The sequence below is a fragment of the Megalops cyprinoides genome, chromosome 16 (genome assembly GCF_013368585.1).
Source record: "Megalops cyprinoides isolate fMegCyp1 chromosome 16, fMegCyp1.pri, whole genome shotgun sequence".
NCBI classification, from domain to species: Eukaryota; Metazoa; Chordata; class Actinopteri; order Elopiformes; family Megalopidae; genus Megalops; species Megalops cyprinoides.
In genome coordinates this window covers 16,389,952-16,412,762 of record NC_050598.1, presented here as the reverse complement: position 1 = coordinate 16,412,762, position 22,811 = coordinate 16,389,952, and the positions used below count along the sequence as shown (strand labels likewise).

General features: G+C 44.1%; 1 protein-coding gene across 6 annotated transcripts in view; it reads left to right on the top strand.

Annotated features, from left to right (window-relative positions):
• Positions 1-1,958: 1,958 nt before the first annotated feature.
• LOC118790862 (plastin-3-like) overlaps positions 1,959-22,811 on the top strand; it is a 34,206-nt gene continuing 13,353 nt past the window's right edge. For 2 of the 6 annotated variants that reach the window (XM_036547968.1, XM_036547963.1), the window contains exons 1-3: positions 1,959-2,034; positions 19,096-19,203; positions 20,384-20,547. In XM_036547968.1, coding sequence (XP_036403861.1) covers positions 19,143-19,203; positions 20,384-20,547 — 225 coding nt within the window. In that variant the 5' untranslated portion in view covers positions 1,959-2,034; positions 19,096-19,142. The other 4 variants (XM_036547966.1, XM_036547964.1, XM_036547965.1 and 1 more) reach the window with 4 other exon arrangements.

Here is a 22,811-nt window from a genome sequence, read left to right as displayed (position 1 = left end):
CGCAAAACAACAATATGTTAGAATAATGAGTTTTAGTATCTTTCTGTTTTTATATATTTTTTTTACTTACTAAAAATTCCATTGTTACTATAATTATCATACTGTTAACTCATTTTTTGTTAAATAACAACCACTATGTGTTACTATTTATTCACTGATTTACCTACTTATTTGATATGGCAATACTTCACGATGTTTATTTAGTTGTGCTGATAAAGTATATTTGAATATAAATTTGAATTTGGGATTTGTCAGAGAGAGGGAGAGAGATTGAGGGGGGGGGGGGTATACAACCAATGGCAGACCAGCATGCATAGTCCGCAGGGAGCAGAGGAATTCTGAGGTAATGTTCCGACAGGAACAGAACAAAAACGCTCCTCAGTGGCCATCAAAGTCTCAGTCTGAGCAAAGCGCATTAGGAAGTTCAATGCCTGCAAGTAACATCACAGCTGTGTATTTTTGTAAGGAATAAGACAGCAGTCTCAGCAGGACATTCACTTTTCCACTGCTTTTTTAAATTTTTTGCTGTTTCCTCAGCATGCTGACTCAATCCATTGATTTGCTGGCAGTGGGTCATATCGTTTTTTTTGTGGAACACTGCTATATGTGTTCCCATCGGTCTGACTTAATATGGCCCTCCCTCATCCCCAGTCTTCCTTGGCCTACACAGCCAAATGTTTGTCTCTTCTGCTCTCAGTAGAAAGTGTGTGCTCATGAAGAGATGTCGACACTCCGACGTTTATTGTAAGGTGTCGTAAAAGCATATGGCCACCAAACTTAAGTATCAAACTCAGTTTAAATCATCTTATTTATTGTTTAAAAAAAGTTTCTGCATTCTGCAGGGGGAAAAGGTCAATTTTAAAAACACAAGCAGGAGCAGTTGAGCTAAATGAATAAAACAAATACTTATTCCCAGAGGACGAAGGCATTTGGCTGTTCCTGACATTTGTAACCAAGATACAGTTTATTCAGTCATACAATTCGCACTGCTTTTTTATCCGTCTTTAATTTCTGCAGATGTCAGAAAATTCAAGGAAATTCCAGCGGCTGGTGTGACGAAGTCGCTAGTCGTCGACACATCTCATTACATATTACATTTGCTTAGAAGGCGCCCCAGACATGTTTTCCTATGCAGCTGAACGACTACCCTTCTGAAAGCAACTTAGGCAACTTGCCCAAGTATACAACAGCATTAGCCCATCTGGGAATGGAATCGACAACCTTTAAGTTACAAGTCAGAAAAATATGATTGACCAATATCCGTGGTCTGATTCCCTACACGTTTCACGTAAGAAGGCAATGCTTAACTCAGTTCAGTATTTCATTGAAGCTCTTCCTGACTTGCAGAGTCTTCAGACAACTATGATCATCGGGATGGCATATTCCTGCGGAGATTGTGCGTGAGATCAATTATGCCTGGGGGCTGAATATTTTATGCAAATTTTAATTATGGACTCCTTACTTGCAAATATTTACATGGTGAGGACAAACACTGCTATTGCTATTTATGCGAGATTCTGCAGTGAGGTAAACCGTTGAATTAATTCAGCCAGACAAAAGAGCTGATAAAATATGTTTCCTTCGTTTTAAGAAAAATTCATTGGATAAGCAACTGATCAACACAATGAGTTCATGTGTTACGCATCACTTCAGAGGGCAAACTGAGTATCCGTAACGTGCCGTTGGGGTGCATGACAAGCCCAACGTTACTTACATCTAAATTTACGTGTTTACCTCCTATTTACCAACTTCGCTACCGCTTCTCGAGGCTAATAAGAAACGGTGCAGCGCTGCCTTTCCAGGAGGAAATCCCATCCTGTTTCCCAAAGGCAGGAACGTTCCCGATACGGACAGCGCGTTGTCCAATCAGACTGTGGCATCGGCCGTATCTTTGTTCAGCGTTAACCAATCAGAATCATAGTGGGCGGTTCAACCTTCCCATTTTTTAATCTATGTATGCAAAAGAAGGGAGAGAGTCGCAGATGTGAAACGAGTTGGACGTAATCGGGATTTTGGCACAAGGGGATCAAAAAAGTAAGTTGTAAGTTTAACTGGTTCTTGTATGAATTATCTGTTTAGTCTAACTGGAATGTTTTGTGTGACATAAACCGCGGAGAGGGTGATCATGCATCACTGGGAATTGTCACTGCATGGCAAACTTGCAAGTTTTACTCCTCATTCTTTGTTAGGTAGCCAAGTTAGCTACTACCGTTAGCGCAGCATTACAATGAACGTGTTCATGCTCTTGGACTGGCTAACAACTTACGTACTGATACTCAACAATCAGTTACAGTGGTGTGGGTTTGATACTAGCTATCCAGCTAAGTTTGAAGCACACTGTTGAAATTTGCCGTCAATAAGTTGTCAGTGGGAAGAAAGAAAAGAAATGATGCATGGTATTCCTGTAGAGTTGGCAGTGGCTAACTTTTTGTGACGTGATCAGCTAACTAACCGAACAGTGTGCTTTTCAAAATACATAGGCATTATAGATCGGGACACTGATGTGCAATCTGATGAACGCTGTGGCACCTATACGCTGAGACTGTGGTTTAGAATGTAAACGCGAGGTCAGTGTTAGCTGACGCAAGCTAACTACACAGCGAAGTGAGGGTGTGCCGCTGCGCTCCACTGTTTGGCAATGTTATTAGCCAGTTTGAGACGTAGCGCTGGCCATCTGCAGGTACGCTTAGCCACTCAACTTAGGAAGTGTCGCAGAGAGCGGAGCAGCTGCGCGGGTTTAGACAATCTAACGGGAAGCTTAATATTTCCCTTCTCTTTGGTTTCAAAAAAGTGCGGCCGGCTATGTTAACAGATTATTATGATCACTGTCTGAAAGGGGGTCGTCAGGTCGGGCTGCTGCCCACGTGCTACGGGTGCGTAGCCTTTCCTGAGCATAAATTGATGGGATGATTTCAGACGGTCGGTTGCAGCCGCATTTAGCAAAAGCAGTGATATTATTAATGAGATCATGCTATTACAGTAGTCATTGTGGATGGGTTTTGCATTAAGTAGTAGGTAGCAAGTGAAGGTCGGGGGAGATGGGGTGAAGATGAGTCTTTCGGTTGATTTAATGTGTGCATCCCAAGAAAGTCCGCCACAAATATAAATCATCGCCGTTGTCCGGAAAGGACAACTGATTAAAAGTGGAGGAATTAACTGATCGCACAAGTAATACAGATTGCATGTTTATTCTTGATAGTAGCACAAGCACATGGCCAAGTCTCTCCGACACAAGGACTAAAGAAGCTGCCTACGGTCCTGATAATTTCTCGATTTGAATGTTGAGGAGGAAGGGCTGTTGTAGTGTGAATGCTTATCTAGCCAGTTCTTCCAGATGGACCTTCTACAGACCTCAAAATCTTGTGATCAGTGGTTTATATGTCATTTTCCTTCTGACCCCACCACGTGCCTTTGTGCTGATTTGCTTGGCATTAGGCATGGGCTGATGGGCACTCTTTTTTCATGTAGATTTTCTATAGATCCGGCCAGCTAATTAGTGATAGATAGCCAGTATCTATTTTCAGTCACTGTGAAAAGTTAGCATACCCAGTTGACCAGTTGAGTCTTGTTCAGTCTTGTTGAGCATCTATGCAGATATTAAAGGAAAATATATTGACAGTTGAAAACTACACCGATGAACGGCTGTTTCATTCAATGTCAGCACAGGCATTCTGTCAGATCTTGGCCATGTCTTTGGGTCCTGTGAGTTATAAAACCAGGTTCTTTATGGAGCAGAAACTGGGCTCACCATAGACCACCAGACAGTAGGCCCAGCCTGGTCTGACATGAGAGCCGAATGAATGCTCACAGTTTGTGGCTGTCTCTCTTGATGTAGAAACTTGGTAGGCCATCAAGGAACTGCCTATACCAGCGGGTTATGACAATGTGACCTTAGGGCCACTTGAGCATGAAGTAAACATTATCACAGGATAGGTACAAGCAGTAAGGGTGGTGTTCAACATTCAAAAGTGGACTTGTCACTACAGCTGCAGTGCTCACACAGTGGAATGCAAGCTCAGCATGGTAAAGGGATCTTGATTCAGACTAAATTAAAGAAACTGAGCACTCCTTAGCACACAAATTAGTGAAGATGGCAGGGAGGGCAAGTGTGAAGTAAGAACAAAAGCTGACCTAGACTGAATAGATTTTAAAGATTACAGCAAAGAAAAGCTCTGCTGTCTTCTGGAATGTTTATTCAGATTAAGGAGAGGAGTCGTTGGTCCTGTCTACCTGGCGCATCTAGCACTACAATGGAAATTAATCCCAGAGATTCACCGGTCCTGGCCTGAAGGGGGCTGTTGGGCTAGTGTGAGGAGGCTTTAAGGGCTTTCTGGGAAGGTTTCATTCTTCTCTAGTGTGAAGTGTGATGGCTGTCAATCAAATAAATGCTCTTAGTCTGTTTTACGACATGACAGCTGAATCTGAGGAAGGTGGCTAGTGGTATAGAGGAATGGAATATCGGTTTTGAAGGATCTCTTGACGGTACTGTACATTAGGCTCAACTTTTGGTTACTGAGCACACAGATGTCGAGCTATATGGTCCCAGAATCAAAGAGGCCTTGGCTTATTTCTTTGCTGTGGTCAGGCAGGAATGTATTAGCTGTCTTTCTTTGGCAGTCGCAGCCTTTTGCGGAGAACAACCCTTAAAAGGCATGGCTTTGACTCATGGACGGAGGTGAAGTCACGCTGTGCGTGAAATCCCGTTACAGCTCTGCAAATCCGTAGCTCCTGGCATGGCCCCGTTGACAAGGTGTGTGCGTAGCCGGCCTCCTCGGGCGTGGCATTGTTAATACTACTACTACAGGGCCCGTCGCGCCGGGGAGATTTCCCTTTTCCCTGCAGCAGCGTCAGGGCGTGGCGTCAGCTTGGCTCTCCTCTGCCCTGTGTGTATATCTGCGGCGCGTCAGAACAGCTTGTCCCCGACTGCAGCGCTTTCCTGTTGATTGATCTGTCAGGGGGCCAGCGGCTGTCGCAGCTGGTGGGCTGTCGCGCGGCGCGCATGCTAAGCGGCGTCTAGCGCCGCTCTTGCAACAGTGACACGTTTCGGTCGGCCAGCGGAGTTTAGGAGGAGCTTTCTAGTGATGCCTTCTACTTGCCATTTCCCTGTAAATCTGTGCCCTTGTCTTCATGTAGGTGTTTATTATGAAAAGGGCTTCTGACACTGTTTGTATTCTGACACTGTATGTATTGTTATTGTGTTTTCCATGGAGGAAATGAAATGAATCACCTTTCATTGAATGGGCCTTTCAAAATCCTTTAACCATAACACGAGTGTTTTCATAGTGCACAGTAGAGTGCAAACTTTACTTAGTTTTTGTAAGTCAGTTGTAATGTTTGATTTAGCTCACTTCAAGTGATATTTAGCCTTTCTCCCTCTGATGGCTGAATGAATGTTTTCTCTTGAACAAACAGGGCATGGTGTGTCAGTCTGATTTGTAGAACTGCGGAATTCACACAGCTCTCAAAGTTGTCTGTAGCAGGGAGATTTCAGTTAATCTCTTTGAGTGCCGTGATGGTGGAAACAAGAGTGACCAGTTGCTCCTCATGGCTGCCAGGGGGCAGGGGCAGACGGGTGTCTGTGCTGTGGCAGGGTGAATCTCCTGTCTCATCTGGGCACAGACGTTCGAACAGTAATGAGAGCGCAGTTGTGTTTCAGTGATGCGTGCAGCCAGCGCAGTGATTAAAAAATTAATTCGGGCTTGGCTGCCCCTGTCAAGAAATATCTGTGAGAATATCTGCAGTGTGCTGAATGCAAGGTGATTTTAAAGTGGCCACACCCCGAATCACACATTTCACTGCTCTGGTGTTTCCCCTGACAGGAATGTTCACGTTATCAGCTGTCCGCAGGGATAGGGTCCTTGTTTGGCTTGAGTGTAAAGGTTGAGCTTGAAGCCCTGCTGTAGAATAAAATCTCACGTGTGGCTGTACCTGTGTGTACACCGAACCGAGACACAGAGGAGCAGGGCAGTCCCCTCATCACCTCACAGCTTTGCGGTCAGAGTTCAGTGGCTCAGAAATTGCTCTGATTGGGGGCGTTATTTACAGTTAAATGAAGTCAAAGCATCTGGGTTGTGTATTTTCTACGGGTGGTGAATTGGGCTGGTCAGCCACTGGTAAGTATCCCTGTAACTCAATTCATTTTAGTGCTCTTTGTTGCTTTTAAGTTAGGGTCTAATTGGTTTATGCACATTACTTACTGTGTTTTCAGAATAAACTTAATTTGGAATGCCAGCTCGACTGGCTGGCGTATAATTGTCCACTGGATGTTTATGCCGGTATAAAGTAGCAAAGTGGTTGAATTTTACCCCATAACCAAACAACACTGATGATGAAAAGAAGAGTGTAGTGGTTATGTGAAAGATCAAAAATAAATGCAAATCATTTTTCTGAAGAGCTCTGGAACATAACATATAAGCTTTGTCTTAAATCCACCCAAACTGGTCTTTTGAATAAGTGAGTTGGACAGTGACAGGGAAGTTACTTTCAGAGGCTGAAAGCTACAGCTGAAACCATCTCATATGCATCCTGAATCACTCTTCATTAATGTATAATGATATGTGCTCCAGACATCCTAGGTATGTGTATTGACTGCTCTCCTGTCCATGTGACAGCAAATCTTCATCGTTACCTTCATCCTAATCCTAAGAGAGAGAATTTTCCCCTTTAATATTGTCCCAGCATGCATCTGTCCTCTCTCCAAACTTTGGAATTAATTACCATCTGTTCCTGCCTCAGAGCTGTTGTGTTGACCCTGCTTGTTGCATAGTGGTTGTGATACGTTAGCTTTTAGCATTGGGTATGTCTGGGCCAGTGTGTGTAGTAAATTTTAAGCCACTCTGTTACTCAGTCCCTGCTTGTCTGAGCAGTGAAACGACCTTGTTTACCATTCTCACCTATTACACATCGAACAGAGGATCATTCGTTATCAGCAAGGACAAATTCCACAATATAAAAAAACAACTCCCAAAACAATGTGACCTTCACAGTGAATAAAAAAAAAGGCATTTTTGAATTTAACGAGGACTGACAGGAATGGGAAAGAATTTATCAGCTTAGAGGAAGTGAAGCAGTGGGTCACATGACGTGGGCAGGGCTGACTGGACTGACTTTGGCGATGGGTCTGAAGGCCTCTTTCCTCCCAGCGAGGCATAAGGTGATCATGCTATGGCTTAAACATTCTTTGTGCATGTTTTTGCAGCTGGTCTGAAGCTCCCGATAAAGGACACGTCCAGTATTAGGAGAAACTGTGTTTTTTTTCTCTAGCCCTTTCAGATGTGTTTGAGCTGGAACGGATCCTCGGGCCCTGATTCTTGGCATCCTCTTGCTCTGTGCTAACTGCGTTGGCCGAGAAGGCGGACAGATGCCCCCACAGCAGGGTCAATTCTGGCGCATTCAAAAACGGTTCATTCTGCATGCAAAAAATTAAAAAATAAACAACAAGCCTTTTTAAACAGGTGAAAAGAAACATGGATAAGTTAGCCTCCTCTTTGCATTGCATAAAGAAATCCATCAGTGTGGATGAGAGTAGCAATGGTGCACTTTGTGTTATAGGAATGTTGTGTGTTCACTACTCTGAGACTAGACTGGAGTGTCAGTCTGAGTGAGTTACTTGGAGCATATTGGCAGTATTATGCAGGGGTTGGTACTGTTGGCTGGACCATTGTTGTGTCGTTGTAGAAAAGCAAAAACTGCACACTTGTGACTGCTTATTAGATTAAAATAACGGCCCTTGTCTGGTCATTACACGCAGTGCTGTGTGTCAGGCTGAGACATTGGTATATAGGTGGGAGTAAACACCAACAGAAGCAGGTCTCAGGAGTTGGACTCCTGTCACTGGGTTCTTAGGCCGGAATGTCAGATCCTTCTGAAAACGGGAGTACAGATGAAGTGTTGTATGACCTTTGTGCCATGTAATCCTAATCCATTTAATCACATACAAAAACTCTAAAGAGCTTTGCCAGTAAGCAGAGCAGAGTGGCTGAAGCAAAGGCTTTCAGAAGCGATCGCAGCTAAGTGGTAGCTAATTGAGGCTGATCCCTGGTCAGTTGCGAGTCCTGGTGTCTGTGTTCTCAGCATTGGGGGGGGGGTCACTTTTTCCTACAGAGAGGCACAGCTGGCCCTCGGCCCACTGGGGCAGACCCATGAAGCACTGTGCAGGCTGTCTGGAGGTGAACTTCAACTTCAGCAGCACAGGTGTCAGGGAGGATTTCATAAGTCACTGTGGGTGACATTCAGTTTAACCATAGCTGTGCTTCACCCTTAATTTTGAGTATTTGGCTAACTTTTTTAATCTCAGTAGTGATGAAAAGAACTTTTCGTGATTGGATAGGTTATTTTCAGTGTTAATGATGATTCAGGTTGCTTGGAAGTGATGGTCGGCAGTGTGTTTGGAAGTTGCAGTTCATTGTCGCTATCCTTTGTCTGGGTTTATGTCATTGTCTTTTAGAGGTTGTCTAACAAAGGTCCCACCTGGTCTGTATTAAACCCTTGGGGAAATGTTTTGCAGCATCATATACACAAGCATAGAATGTGATACAAGAACAGTATCCATCTGTTGTACCATACTGTCACCATGAAGCTCTCATATGACCTAGTAGATATTTTTTGGTTGCTGATGTACTCGGTTGCATGTGGTAAATAAGATTTATCATTTAGTTCAGCTTATAGATTCATAACTTGCTAAAAATGGCTTGAAACTGAAAAGCTAACTGCAAAAGTATTGTTCTAAATTTGCACTCAAGATCTTTATCATAGTAACAACTTTGGTATTATTATATGATAATGAATCACAACCATAAATTCACAATCATAATAGCCAGTCAAGATCATAATAGTATAAAAGTTGCCAGTGAGAGCTGTTACTTCAGCAGTGCCTGAGTGACTTGAAGGTCATTCTCATTTAGTGTGACCCTCTTGGATTTTATTAGACAAAACTCCTGATGTTTTCTGGCTTTTCTGGCAAATTCATCCTGGTGTCTTGATTTGTTAGTATTTCATTTTGTATCCAAAATGTTTCATAATTTTGGCATGTGTGAGCTTTAATATGACACCCAGATTGTTATCATGGGTAGATAAACAGTTGCAAAATCCTAAAGCTTGTCATGGGTTAGTCATGAGCATGGCAGAAATGACTACTTAATTTCTGAGATATGGTTAAATATGAATTAGGGTTTTTGCCAGTGTTCAAATCTTCACATGACAATGCAGCATTGTGCTTTCAAGGGAATCTGAGTGGGCCGCACCAAAATCGGTCACAGTCCACGTGGAATGACCCAGGATTAGAAATGACTGCCATTGGTATTGATAGGAGACCCACAAGGCATCAGCAGAACTGTAGTAATCCAAGATCATCCTCCGGCTGCGCAGGGGCCCACAGAGACAGTGCTGAGGCTATTCTGCCATATCCAGGAGGAGAAGATGTTTGTCAGGCTACAGTTGTTGTTCCCCCACAGCCTTGCTGAGATTCACCAGGAAGGAACACACAAGAACATGCATTCTAGGAATCTGAATTTTGGCATTAGCTGTGCGTGACCCTGATGTTGGTCGTGGCAGCAATAAATGGGCAAAATAAACATTTGCAAGTGCACATCACCACTGTGGGCTTAGGTTGTGAGTGCCCAGCCCTGCCTTTTCTTTTCTGCAAATGTTGATCTGTCATGCTGTCAATCCCAGGCAAGCAAAAGAGTTCACCTCAGAATGTTCCCTGAGTTCGCAGCCCATCTCTGAACTTCTGCCAGCCAAGCACTGTCAGAGTCAGAAGTGAGGAAATGGTCAATCAGTCTCCTGGGGAACAAATCAATAGTCGATCAAGAGACGCCGAAATGCACGCGTGAGCATTTCTTCACTACACGTTTACATTTCACATTGTGTCATTTAGCAGATGTTCTTATCCAGAGCGACTAGATGCTAGATTTGTTAGATTTATCTGCTGAAGTTGCATGAAAGACTGTTCATACAGGACACCACTGACCATGTTCAGGCATGCACTAGCCTCTCACACAGTGCTGTGATGACTAGTGCAGACATGCCTCGGCACATAAGTACAATACATCACACTCTACAGTAAACTACGATGTGTGACCTGGCGTGTGGAGTGTGATGATGGATTGAAGATAAGAGGAGGGCATTTCATTCATTGCCCAGATGGCAAACATTAGCATTTTGAAATGTATGTGAGCTCTAACTGGTAGCCAGCGGAGAGAGATCAGGAGGGGTGAAATTATATATAGACAGTTGGGTAAAATAAATTGCCCTGACATGTGCAACTTTAAAGAATCAGTCCTTATTTCAATAATAATTTAAGAGATTAAAACTACTGTAATCGATATGACCCAGTCAAAAGAGTGACTGTTTTAGAATTCATACTAACAAGCATGGTAGCCATGATGTTTGGAAACTTTCTTTTATGCATTTCAGACAGCATACCCAGGTGGTGCCAGTTTGTCTATTAAAGAATCACTCATCAGTGAGGCCAAATTACATGCCTTTATTTACAGATATGATGCTTATGCTTATCTCTCTTTCCAGCCTATGCAATGTCTACCTGTAGCTGTGAAATCAGTGGCACAAAGAGTTGACTCAAAGAGTCAGGTTGCTACTGTGGACCAATGTTTGGCCTGTGTAGTAGTATCCATAGTGTCATCTGTCCAACCAGCTGTGGCAGATTGTAGAGATGATCAGAGATAATTGGACCTCCCCCAGTATGTACATCGTATTGGTGTTGCTGGCATTAAACGTCTTGATTAAGGAATAAGGAAAACTATTTACCATTCCCTGAAAGGACAAAAACTGTTGTACTTTGTTGAATTGTCCCTATTTCCTCAGTGGATTTAGGGTACTAACCACCGGAGTTATTGGGGTTGCATGGGGTTGGTGGAGCTTGTGTACAGTAATTTCATTTAAATTGTTTTTCAGAAATGTAATCTTGCTCTTTACTCACACGCTGATCTTGTTATCTCTCTGTAGATTGCTGGCCATTAGTAGGAACATGCTGGTGAGGTTGACCTCAGTACTAATTTGTTTACTTCCATGCTTTTTTGACTTCCACAGAAGTCAACTTACATACTCCACTAGTCATGGTAATTGAAGAAATTATGTTACAGTACAAGGACAGACAAACACGTGATGTGGACATCACAGTATAAGAGATCCAAAGCACTTTCACCACGACTTTATATCAAAATCCTCTTGAGGTTTGCTCATAGGATTGGATTTGAGGTTAAGGTTAGAATCTGGGTTAGTTTTTGTTGTTAAGTGAGGTTTTGGGTAATGGTTCAGGTAAGTAAGACAAGTGTGAATTACCCAGGCAACAATATCATTTTCTTTGTTGCTGTGCAGAAGTGTTTACTTAAACTGAAGACACGTCATCCATCAAGTTGTAATTATGCAGCACAGGGCTAGGTTGTTATAAAGTGGGCCCTGAATGTTTCCGACAGGGTGTTGGTGGAGTTCCAACTAAAAGAATCCCACGTGGTTCTTTCCCATTCTGTCACAAACACACCCTGTCTTGGAGAGTTAGATGGTGCTATGCTGCTAAATCATGGGTCTGACCCACTATCTGTCAATAGCAAACAGTTGTTACTCACAGGAGAGGTGTCTGTCTGCTCTTTTTATGGCATGCCTTTGTGTGGCCTGTACTTTAGGTGTTTGTCTGTGTAATCACATTTGAGCCAAGCATGATCTACCGTTGCAAAGATTTGGATTTTTTATTGTTTAATTTTAATGTATTATTTTATATGTTTTATTTATGGCTATTATAATTTACATATTCTCATTAGTATTCTGTGTTTTAATCTGTCATGTCTTTATTGTTAGGGAGTATTCACATAAAAATATCTGTTTCTGAGGGTTAGGCTTAGGGTTAGGGATAGGGGCTTGGGGCAATACAAATGCCACGTGCCTCTGCTGGAAGCAATGTCATTGTATGTGACATAACCGATTACGCTGTACGCCAAACCTGTTCTGTAACATCCAAACGCCTCCCTGAGGTGGTGTAGTTTGATAATGATTTAGAGCAGCTGGAGACTAAGCTCATAATCTTGTCACATTCAGACCGCTTCTGTTGTCCACCCTGAACCCTTTGGAACCTGGGTGTGAAAGGTGTTGCCGGTGTGAAAGGCACTTTTCCCCAAATAAAAGCTTAATTTTTCGAACTTTGTTTTCCTCGCACTCCATTGTTGATGTTCAAAGCGAGGAAGAATGATTTACCCCCATTTCCGACCTCGTCAGACCAGGCGTCGGTACTGCAGAATCCGAAGCTGTCACACATAGCATGGCGTGGAACAGGCTGGCCAGAGATAAGGGAAAGCACTAATGAGGAAATCACGGCTAAACCTTCCGTGTTAATTATGAAAAGCATGCAAGAGCAATCAAGCCTTGAAGCTCGCGCATTTTACTACCAGTCAGAGCAGGCTAATGTGTTCCACTTCATTTGTTTGGGACACTTGAGTGGCCCAGTCAAGCCCCTTGTAGATGCAGAGCTGTGAATTCTACCCAAATCCAGCTCTTCGGTGGATGCTGCAGGGGATCTTTCCACCCCAGTGCAGGTTTCCTTCATTGCTGCATAAGATACCAAGTTGAGGCAAGTTTCAGAGCGGCTTGGATGTGTGCCGTTTGTCACATGAGCTGAAAGGAATTTGAAAATCTCTGAGAGCGATCAGGTTGGAATGTTAGCGAAGTACGAATCAACAGATTCTAATTGATGCTCTTCAGGATGTGATCAGGAAATTGTACTGAGGAAATTGGTTCTGGAATTTCTTTTTTGACTCATGAGCGGCTCACGCAGCAGCTACATTTGACTGACGGAGAGTGAGCAGAGTGATTGCAGCTATTTAACAGGCACAGCTTAGCTCCTGCTTGTAAGAAAGAGAATGTTTTTCACTCTTGGTGTAACAGTCTCTAGCCTCTGCTCTCTGCTTCTTGAGCTTGTTTGATGCTTTTCTCTCAGAAATAAAATGGACTCACCAAAAGCCATTGTTTGTTGTTCAGCATCAATCACCACGGGGTGTGTCCTTATGCTAAATAGTGCATTGTGCTCAAAAACTCGACTTTTAATGGCCAGAAAAAGTCGCTGCCTAAATCTTGCTGTATCATGCAGTCATACTAGATGTCAGTGGTACAGAATTGGCTCTTCCTGCCCGGTAAACCCTTTAAGGTTTGGCTGACCTTCAGCCAACATGCAAGCCATCCAAACTTCGAGGATAGCCTAAATTGATAGTGTGCATGCTTTAAATGGTGGGTTTGACAGTGGCCATGCAGCAAAATTGAATTTCAACCTTTTAGTGATCCAGACTTTCAAGTAAGCGACAGAGGAAACCTATTGATCATTGTCAGTTTTTTTAGCAGTGTTTTTAAGGGTCTAGTCTTCAGGGTGTGTGTGTGTGTGTGTGTGTGCGTGTGTGCGCGTGTGCATGTGTGTGTGAGAGGAAATGCAGGCTCTGTGGCTTCACAGGGATTTCGGTCTTGAGAACACCACCAGTTCAGGTTTTGCTTATTTATGAATTTAATTTCTCATACTTTGGGTGCCATCTTCTTGAGGCCTCTCTATGTGTGCATTTCACAAGCGGCAGGTTGTCAGTATTTGAAGACAGACTTCCGTTGTGATTTCATAAATGTGCCATTTGGACTGAATGGAGGGCTTTGTTTTGGATGACTGGTGAACTAACCACTATTGCTTAACCTGTGGTAACTGGTGATTTCATTTACATGTGTGGCTCCTCAACATGCCAGATCATGTATCAGTATAAACAGTCGACTGTTTTATTAAATTCTCACGCCGCTACTATGACATTAGGCCAGGAGGCCCACTTGCATTGTGGAGTATAGGAGAAACTAAATGAATGAAGCCATGTTGAAAATAGCCCCGCGAGCTACCGCCCTGGGGCTGTCCCTCAAACCCCAGACTGGAGCCGGCCACCAGCGGCACAAGACAGGCCAACACCCACTTCAGAGCCTGCCTTCAGCCTGCCTTGCAGTGTAACCCCCCAAAAACACACACCCAGAGAATCTGTAAAGCTTCACCCCGCCCTGCAGATCAAGGCTCTAGGTGGGCGAAGGGCTTTGAATACTCAGGCTGGTCGATAGCCCTGTTTATTTCCGTCTGCTGTGTAATTTAATTTCATTTTAAATGATCTATTTGTTCACTGCGCTGTGGCCTTTGCGCTGGAGCCTCCCGGAATGCACCGGAAGACAGGTGGAGTCTGGGCTGGCGATCCTTTGGGTCGAAATGTCACGGTTATTGGTACCCCTCAAAATGCAGGTGTGAAATGAAAAGGGAGCGGGCGGAGTGATAGGAAGGTGCCTCTTTCACCCAATCAGCCCCTTCCTGTTTTCTGCAGCCAGGAATTTGAGAAGGGAAAACTACCAGGGAAAAAATGACACCTAAGCTAGTTCATATGGGTGGTTTTGCTGTGAACAGGATTGATTGGTGGGGATTGGGTAAACCCGTTGCCAAAGGTGGCAGCTGATTGGCCCTAGTGTGTACAAAGCAAGAGTGTCTGCTTCTCTCTGTGCTTTTTTACATTCAGCTTTTTCAGCTGAGCGGAATCCCAAGATTATACTGCATTTGAATGATTTCACCTCTATTCACTTCTGCTATGAATGTATTGAGTTTCTGTATGCAAAGAGTTTAAATGAAAAATAATTTGCAAAACATTATGAAAAACCCCTTTCAAAGCCAGAGTTAATATTTTGTTTCCGGTCTATACAAGTAAAAGGGATTAGGCTGTCCCTGGAATGCCTCTTTAGATTTAGCAGTCATATTCACAGTAGCTGTTCAAAGAAATGACGCGGCGTGCCCCAGGTGAGAGTAGCACTAAAGGCTTTATTGGTATTGCAAGAAAACCACAATGAAGATGCGTGAATAAAACTTCAGAATACCCGTCTAACCTGATTTCTAAGCCAGCAGAATTTGTTAGATTCAGAGAAAAGTTTATAGCTATTCCACTGCACACAGGGGAACACTTGAGGTTTATAGTAAATATCTGTTGCCTGTACAGGTCTGAGACATCTTTTGCAAGAACAGTGAGACATTATAAGTGGGATTTCTTCTCTTTTCTGTGTCTGTTTTTCTCGCTCCCTCTTTCTTGCTCTCTTGCTCTCTCTGTTCTCTTTATTTGTATATTTTCTTCCCCTCTGTCCATCTGGAAGCAAAAAGGATGGTATAAAAACAAGGACTTCTTTCCCTGTTTTCTCTCTTTCTCTCTCTTTCTTTCCCTCTCTGTCACACACATACACATAGTATTACACTCTACATTCCTCTCTCTCTCTCTCTCTCTCTCTCACACACACACACACACACACACACACACACACTAGCGCACACTACATTCCTCTCACATGCGCACGCACACACACGCACAGGCACAGGGCAGCTCCCTCTCTCCTGGCAGGAAGTGTTGTGACTTGCCGCCTGGAGTCTTTGTGAGCCAGACAGGAATGCTGGTGTTCCAGATCAGCTCTGAAAGGCGTGGAGGGAGCACACTCTGCCGCTCGCAGTCACTGAAGGAGCTCTCGCAGGTCTGGCCCCCTTTCACCTTATTCAAACTGCACAGCATCCACAGGGACCGGGCCAGTGCGTTCTGTTCTGTTCTTTTCAGGCTGGGGTAGGTCTCAGTGTGAGTGTGTTTGTGGGTTTTTTTTTTTTTTTGTCCTGGGTTCAGTGTGGGGCAGAGGGCTGTGCAGTGGGAGATGGGTGGAATCAGTGAGACTGGGATATGTGGAGATCAGGTCGTGTTCCCGAATGTGCCAGCAGCAGGCCTGTTTTCCCACTCTGAGTAATGCTGGCTGGTGTTTTGCTACATGGGAAGGCAGCAGAACCACCGCCCCGTCTGTCTAAGCACAGGTCCTAAGGGATGGCAGCTTCTGCTTTCTGTACTGCATGTTTGACTGATCTCTTCTGACTCTCAACTGAAGGAGGGGGGTTTGCAACATTTGCTCATTTATGGGGATTGTTGTAGCAAGTGGAATTGATTTGGATTAGGACAAGGAGGGAAGAAGTGGAATTCAGCTTGAAACATTCCTCCTCTTTTTTACTTTTGTGCTTCCTTCTTTATACTGCTCTCTGAAGCCTGAGGGGTGAGGTAATGTATATGCTTAGTTTTTTGTCTTTGTCTATACTGTCTACCCACATGAACTGGCCAGCCTATGGGCAAAGTCAGCAAGCAGTGTTCAGAGTGTTGCTCTGAGTCTGCGGGTTCCCCAGGGCCTGGGGTAAAGGCGTGGCAGCCTCCCCAGCCCTGGTGCAACTCTTCCTCACATCTCAGGACCAGCTTTACCTCCACGTGTAGATTTTTACTGAAGTGCTGAGGCTCAGCATAGTAGAGGGATGAGATGGAAAAGTTATTTCTGGAAGGGAAGAGTTTGTCATGTGTGTGAATACTAAAAATGTGTCAGCACAGTCAGTCAGACAGTTTGCATTGTGCTGTAAGGTCTCCCCTGCGTGTCGGTTCTCACCTCTGAGGTCAGCCCGTCTAAAGCGGAGTGTTAAAGAGAGGCCTGCTAAAGATGGAATGTAGGCAGCGGTTCTGTGGAGAATTTTTGGGAGCTTCGCTCATAAACAGAAAGCTGTAGGTTCAGATCCTGGGTGCAGCACTGCTTTTGTAACTTTCAGCTAGGTGCTTAACCTCAGTTACCTCAGTACATGTCCAGCTGTACGAATGAATAAATGTAAAGTGCAAGCCATGTGATTTGTCTGGAAAAAACATATGCTAGGCAAAGAAATAAATGTGGAATTCACAGGTTTCAGCACATTAACGGCTTTTTCAAGATGTTATCACCCACACCTCAGAGGAAGTAGCTTGTTTAAACTGCACAAAATCGTGGAGTTTGACTTGCTTTTTCCTAAGAGATGTTTAAACAAAGCATAGGTTGTGCTGTTTGAGATGTAGTGTGTGAGTGGGTGCCCTGGTTTTGAATGCGAGAGGTACCCGGGGAAATGCCAGTATGTCGTCGCTCCATTGAATCTCATGTGGGGAGAGCTGTGTGTGCTGTCTGTTGGGCTGGTGAGCATTGAAATGGGGGGCTATTTACAGGATGCCCACAACACATTGGTCTCACCCTCCGTGGGGTGTAGTGTCCAGTGGAATGGGTCACCTTCATCACCGAGGTGATATGACTGTCACTGGAGGGTGGTGCTGTGTGCTGCTCTGTCCTCTACCTTTGTATCCTCCTGTGCCAGACATCCATTATTTAGTTGTCGCAGTGCAGGACGTTTCTACAGACAAATGCTCCTTCTGGTAGGCTTTACAGAAGGGTTTCCTAGCCACTTGATGCCTGACACATTTTGTCTTATTACTTTTTCTTATTACTGTTTACTCTAGCAGGTATTCCATGTAATTTGTACAAATTCTTCATTCGAAGAAACACCAGGTAGAAGAGGTGATTTTAGAGAGAACTGCAGTGCAGTACATGACATTGTTTATTTGTCCAGCGGGCTTCTTTATCCAGGATGACTTGCGTAGCTTCAATTACACATATTATCCATCTGTCTAGCTGCGTGTTCACTGGGGCAACTCAGGTTGGGTGGCTTGGTCAAGAATACCATGCCAGAGCCCCACCTGGGAATTGAGCCAGTAAGTTTCCAGCCTGCGAGTCCAGTTCCCCCAGTTAGTGTTTGTGTTGATTGATTAAGAGCTGCTTTGTATTACCTTTCCTTGCACAGCCCCAGTATTGCTGTTTGCCAGGACCTGTTTACCGTAGCACCAGGCTGAATAGGAGGGAAGTTTTTGTTGGATGTCTGTATTCATTGACAGGGAATGGAGAGAGAGAGAGAGGGTTGCGCAACGGCAGGGGCGGCTCCATCAGGCAGCAGGCTTTCCACAGCTCCAAAGCGCCCAACCGACAGGCCGACAATTTGGTCCAGAACTCATGTGGTTTGCAGATCTCTGCGCTGTTTGTTTTTAAGGCAGCGTGAAAACTCTGAGACCAGCGGCCCTGGAGGGGCATGACTACGCAGCTGTTTAATTAGTCAGCATTTCTGGCTGTGTGTTTTCATATTTCTGCCTGCTTCGGTGGACAGAGATCCCCACGGAAGTGGGTTACTCTTACCAAAATGTCAGCAGTTTAACTTTTGAGTCTGATATGTACTGTACATGGACATGAACAGGTCTTTTTGTATTGCGAATAAATGTTTATGGGCTGGGCACCCTCACTGTGACTGTTTACGGTAAGGAGTGTCTCTGAGTGCAAAGCTTTAATGGACCACAACAAAGCAAGTCTCAGGCGGTCAGCTTATGCAGAGGTCATTACCCAGAGTGCTCTGGCACTTTGGGGGAAAGACGTCAGCGCTAACCAATCTAAAAGTGTTGATGTGCTGAGAACCTGGAAGCTTTTTGGTGACCCATCGGAGCTGAAGGGAATAAATCTTTCCTTGTAGTGCCCACCTCGAAAGTAGTACCTACACTGGCTTGAATGGGCGTTATTACAGCAATTACTGTGGCGTTTTGAATTGTGAGCCACAATCACAGAGACATTTTCCTCCATTATTGCCGAGCAGAAATCCGTAAAGCGTCACTTTCGGCGAGAGAGAGCTTTGCCGTAATGGCTCAAAATGATCCTGTAGTCGACCATTAACTGCTAAAATTGGCTGATTTGAAGAGTGACTCACTGTAAGGCAGCAAACATAGATCAACATAGTCATCACTCAGGGTGCTGGTAGGATTCCAGGCCTTGCCATCCAGCACTGAGAGGAGTTTGGAGTACTCCCGCTGTGTTCCATAGGTGTCAGTCTGACCTGTAGGGGACAGTCCGTTCAGGGTTGGCTATTGTCTGTGCGTGAGGGAGGTACAGAATGAGTGTACAGGGGCAGAAAAGAGCTAGAGCCCAACCCGGTCATAACTTTGCATGTCTGCTATTTAGGACCCAATTCTTTGCATCTTTACGTAAATTCATTTTACTGTGTCATGGAGAGGCCTGTCTGTCCTCTTTAAACTCTTGTAGGGTGCTATAGGAAACCACCAGTGCATAGAAGACCACCAGAGCAGCCCTGTCAAAGTGAAGCTTTGAGCTCTGGTGAAGACCGCAAAGGGACAGACTATATGTGTGGATGTAGTCCTCTCCTCTAACCCTCATGGTCCCTCCTTTTCCCTCTCTCCACAGGACCAGTGACGCTCTCAGACTAGCAGCTGCAGGTTGTCTCCGGGGTGATGGCAGGAAAGATCTCTAAAGAGGAGCTGGAGGAGCTGCGGGAGGCCTTTGGGAAAGTGGGTGAGTGTCCGTCACTGTCCTAGAGGTGGGACCACATGTCACTCAAAGCCAAGGCCAAGCCAAGCTTACTAGGGCTCCATATTTACCCGAATAACCATGCAGCCAATCAAAGCTCTTTCCACTGCAGTTGTACCTTAACTTCTCCCAGAACAGGTGGCAAGAAAGAGCCATAATACAAAGTCACAGCTCCACTGAAATTAAGTGGTGTTGGTGTTGTAGAGTCTAGTGCTACAGCAATATTTTTAAGGACTTTTGGTCGTCATGGTTTGCATCTAATAGGTACTGCACTGATTTGTGAAACGCAGATACGGCTGTCAAACAAGTTGTGGGTCAGAGTAATCACTAGCATGACTGCACCTCGCTCAACTGTCTTAGTTGTTCTCATAGGGAAAACTGCCAGGTGGTTAAAGCCACGATAAGAAAGCCATAAATCTCACAGGCCGGCTCACTTAATTAAATCTTGTTTTATCAGCCGCTCGTTCGTAAGCAAACATGCCTTGTATCCTGGCAGTGAACGCTGACCTGCTTCCTCTCTCAGCTGTAATAGGAGCTGTCATTTGAATAGGGCGTAAGAGCTGCTTGCTGGCGGAGAGAAGGCAGCAACGCTGATGTGCAGATAGCCGGCCGCTGTGTTCTTGATAAAAGAGTGTCTGAAAGGATGGAAGTGGCAGTATATTCTCTCTCTGGACCGTGACTGCATGCGAGTCTGGAAACTTTGATCACTGACAGTTATTTGCATAGCAAGCAGCTGTGCTCTGGACATCTTTCATTACTTGTAGGCTTATGCTGTAATACTTTAATACAGCTGGATGTTACAATAAAATGTAATGTAAATGATTCAGAGTAGGTTTGGTTGGTTGTACCCAGAATTCCAAAATCAATGTTTTAATGGCTGTCTGCTTCCGTTCAGTTTGATGTATCCAGTTGTACATTTTCTCTGAGTTTTATTTTGTAATACCTATTACATTGTTCCATAGAACTTTAAAATATTTTATGATCATATTGAGTTTAAAGTCATAGCAGCACATAGGTAAGGTTAGAGAGTATTTTTCGGAGAGCTGGGACTCAGGCCCACAGTTCAGTAGTTGGGGGTCCAACCCCTAAGCCTAACTTCTCCTACCTCCTTCCCTAACCTCCGACCAGGTTCGCTGATCCTAATCTTGTGCTTTTTCCTCCTCAGACTTGAACAGCAACGGCTTCATCTGCGACCATGAGCTGCACGATCTGTTCAAGGAGGCCAATCTACCCCTGCCTGGGTACAAAGTCAGGGAGATTATCGAAAAGCTGATGCAGGAGGGTGACCGCAACAAAGACAACAAGATCAGCTTCGATGAATTTGTCTCTGTAAGTCATTCCACACTACTTACTTACTGCCTGTCACAGTAATGCATCCTCTTCTATTGCTTCCCTGAGCATGAGGCGCTAAACCCTGTTTACTATAGTAAAAAGTAGTCTTTCCAAATTTTGTTCTGTAGCTCAATATAGAAATTCGAAGGAAAAGTGACACCTACCTTAGTGTATGCACACCAATGTACACACACACACATATACACACACACACACACACACACACTCCTAGAAGGAAATGAGGTCAGCATAAAGTAGTGCAGAACAGTATTTAGTTTCATGAATAAAGGAAGAGGAGGAATTTACAGGCCTCTGGGAGAGGAGCGATGTGGTGTCTCGTACCCAAATGAAAAACCTCATTCATTTCTGTCTTTTGATGTGGTCAAATTTACATTTTCTCATAGCATTCTATGAAATAAATGTGTCTATTTTTGGATGTCTTTTTCCACAACTTCCAGTCTCTGGCTGTTTCAAAGACAAAACAAACTTTCCTTTTTTTGTTGTCAGTTTCTTTCATCATTTGTGCTGAAAATAGATTATTTTTGCTCACTGTATGAATTTACAACTGAGTGTGGGGCATCAAAGGACGTGTTCACCACCTCACAGCATTCACCACCTTGTTGCCTGGCCGTCAAGCTGTTGGGGACAACGAATAATGGCAGGAAGTTCGTACAGACTGCGAGTAAACTGTCAAAATGTCCTGCAGAGTGTTCTGTAAACAGAGCCCCCGCTGACCTCGACTCTGCTACTGTCGAATTTCTGCTTTGAACAGCCAGGCTAGAGTGTATAATCGGAGACTGACCTCTGGCTCCAAGGGTTAACCTGAGCCCAGTCTGAGTGGCACAGCATGGAAGCCCTCAGGTTTAAGGTCAAGAGGGCTTCCATGTCAGGAATATGGGTCAGGGTGAGCAGTAGTTTAGACTTGGGCTTTAGGGAAGTGCTCGTTTTTGCAGACTTTGAGCCTCAGCTGAATTAATTTTTCAAAACTGTCTGGAATTTTTTTTTAAGTAAGCCCAGCTGTCTCAGTGAAATTGTTCTAAAAGCACACATGTCTTCTATTTTATTCTCAGGATGTGAGTAACTGGAATCATTATCACGTTGATCTTTTTTTTTTTTTTTTTTTTTTTAACAGATTACTTTTGCCAAAGTAGACTGACTTTAAATCCTGCTCTGTTGGTCTGGTTTACTGGCTTATCTGCCCGTTTGACTTCCTCTCTGTCAGGGCAGTGATTCCATTAGCCACCATTTATCTTTCGTGAGATTATGAGCCCTCTGTTCCTTCCTGGTCCTTTGAAGGAGTTCTGGGTCGCTATTAAATTGTCAATCAAATTGTCAAAATTCAGTTCAGGTGATGATACTGTAGGTTCACCAAAGGAGGGAACTTGCAGTGTATAAATGCAGTGTGGGAAGTATTCAGTTGGTTATTAGAGGTATCTCAACTTGCCTTTATAAATTAGCTCACTTTTTGTCATTTCTTGTTTTATTGATACATTACATTATTGTCATTTAGCAGATGCTCTTATCCAGAGTGACTTGGATTCAGTAGATTACAACTGCATCAATTTATACAGCTGGATATTTACTGAGGCAATTGTGGGTTAAGTATCTTGCCCAAAGGTACCACAGCAGTACCCCAGCAGTGAATCAAACCAACAACCTTTCAGTAGTGAGTCCTGCTCCTTACCACTATGCCACACTGCTGCCCCATATGGATACGGCTATAAGTATTAATATTAACATCACATTGGCATTTGAATAAAGCAAGGCTGGGTGGTTATCAGCAGTAATACCGCCTGTGTAGTGACTGTGAGGGTGAGATTCTGAGATTCTCTGTGTGCCCGGGCCTTCTCAGCTGTGAAAAATGATTTCCCTAATGTGCATCACAGGGCCTTTGTTTGATCAAAGAGTGCTTTCCCTAAGGAAGTGGAAAATTTGGGTCATTATTCTTGTGTTCCATGTAGATTGTGGAATTGCAATCACTCTGGGATATGGAGTGCCCCCCATCACACACACTCTCAGACACTTGTAGATCCCTTTCAGTTTTGGAACAAGGTCTGGAGGCTTTTTTTTCAGGGCATGCAGTGTTGAAGGCAGTCCAGAGCTTTCACAAGTTCCCACAGTTTTCCATTATATTTCATAGCTGCAGTTTTGTCCTGTACATTCTCAGTCAGGTCAGGTGGCTATGATTATCAACTCATAACTTAGACTTCAACAGCTCCCTCTTCCTCAAACCACACTTTCCCACTGTTGGCATGGTGAAA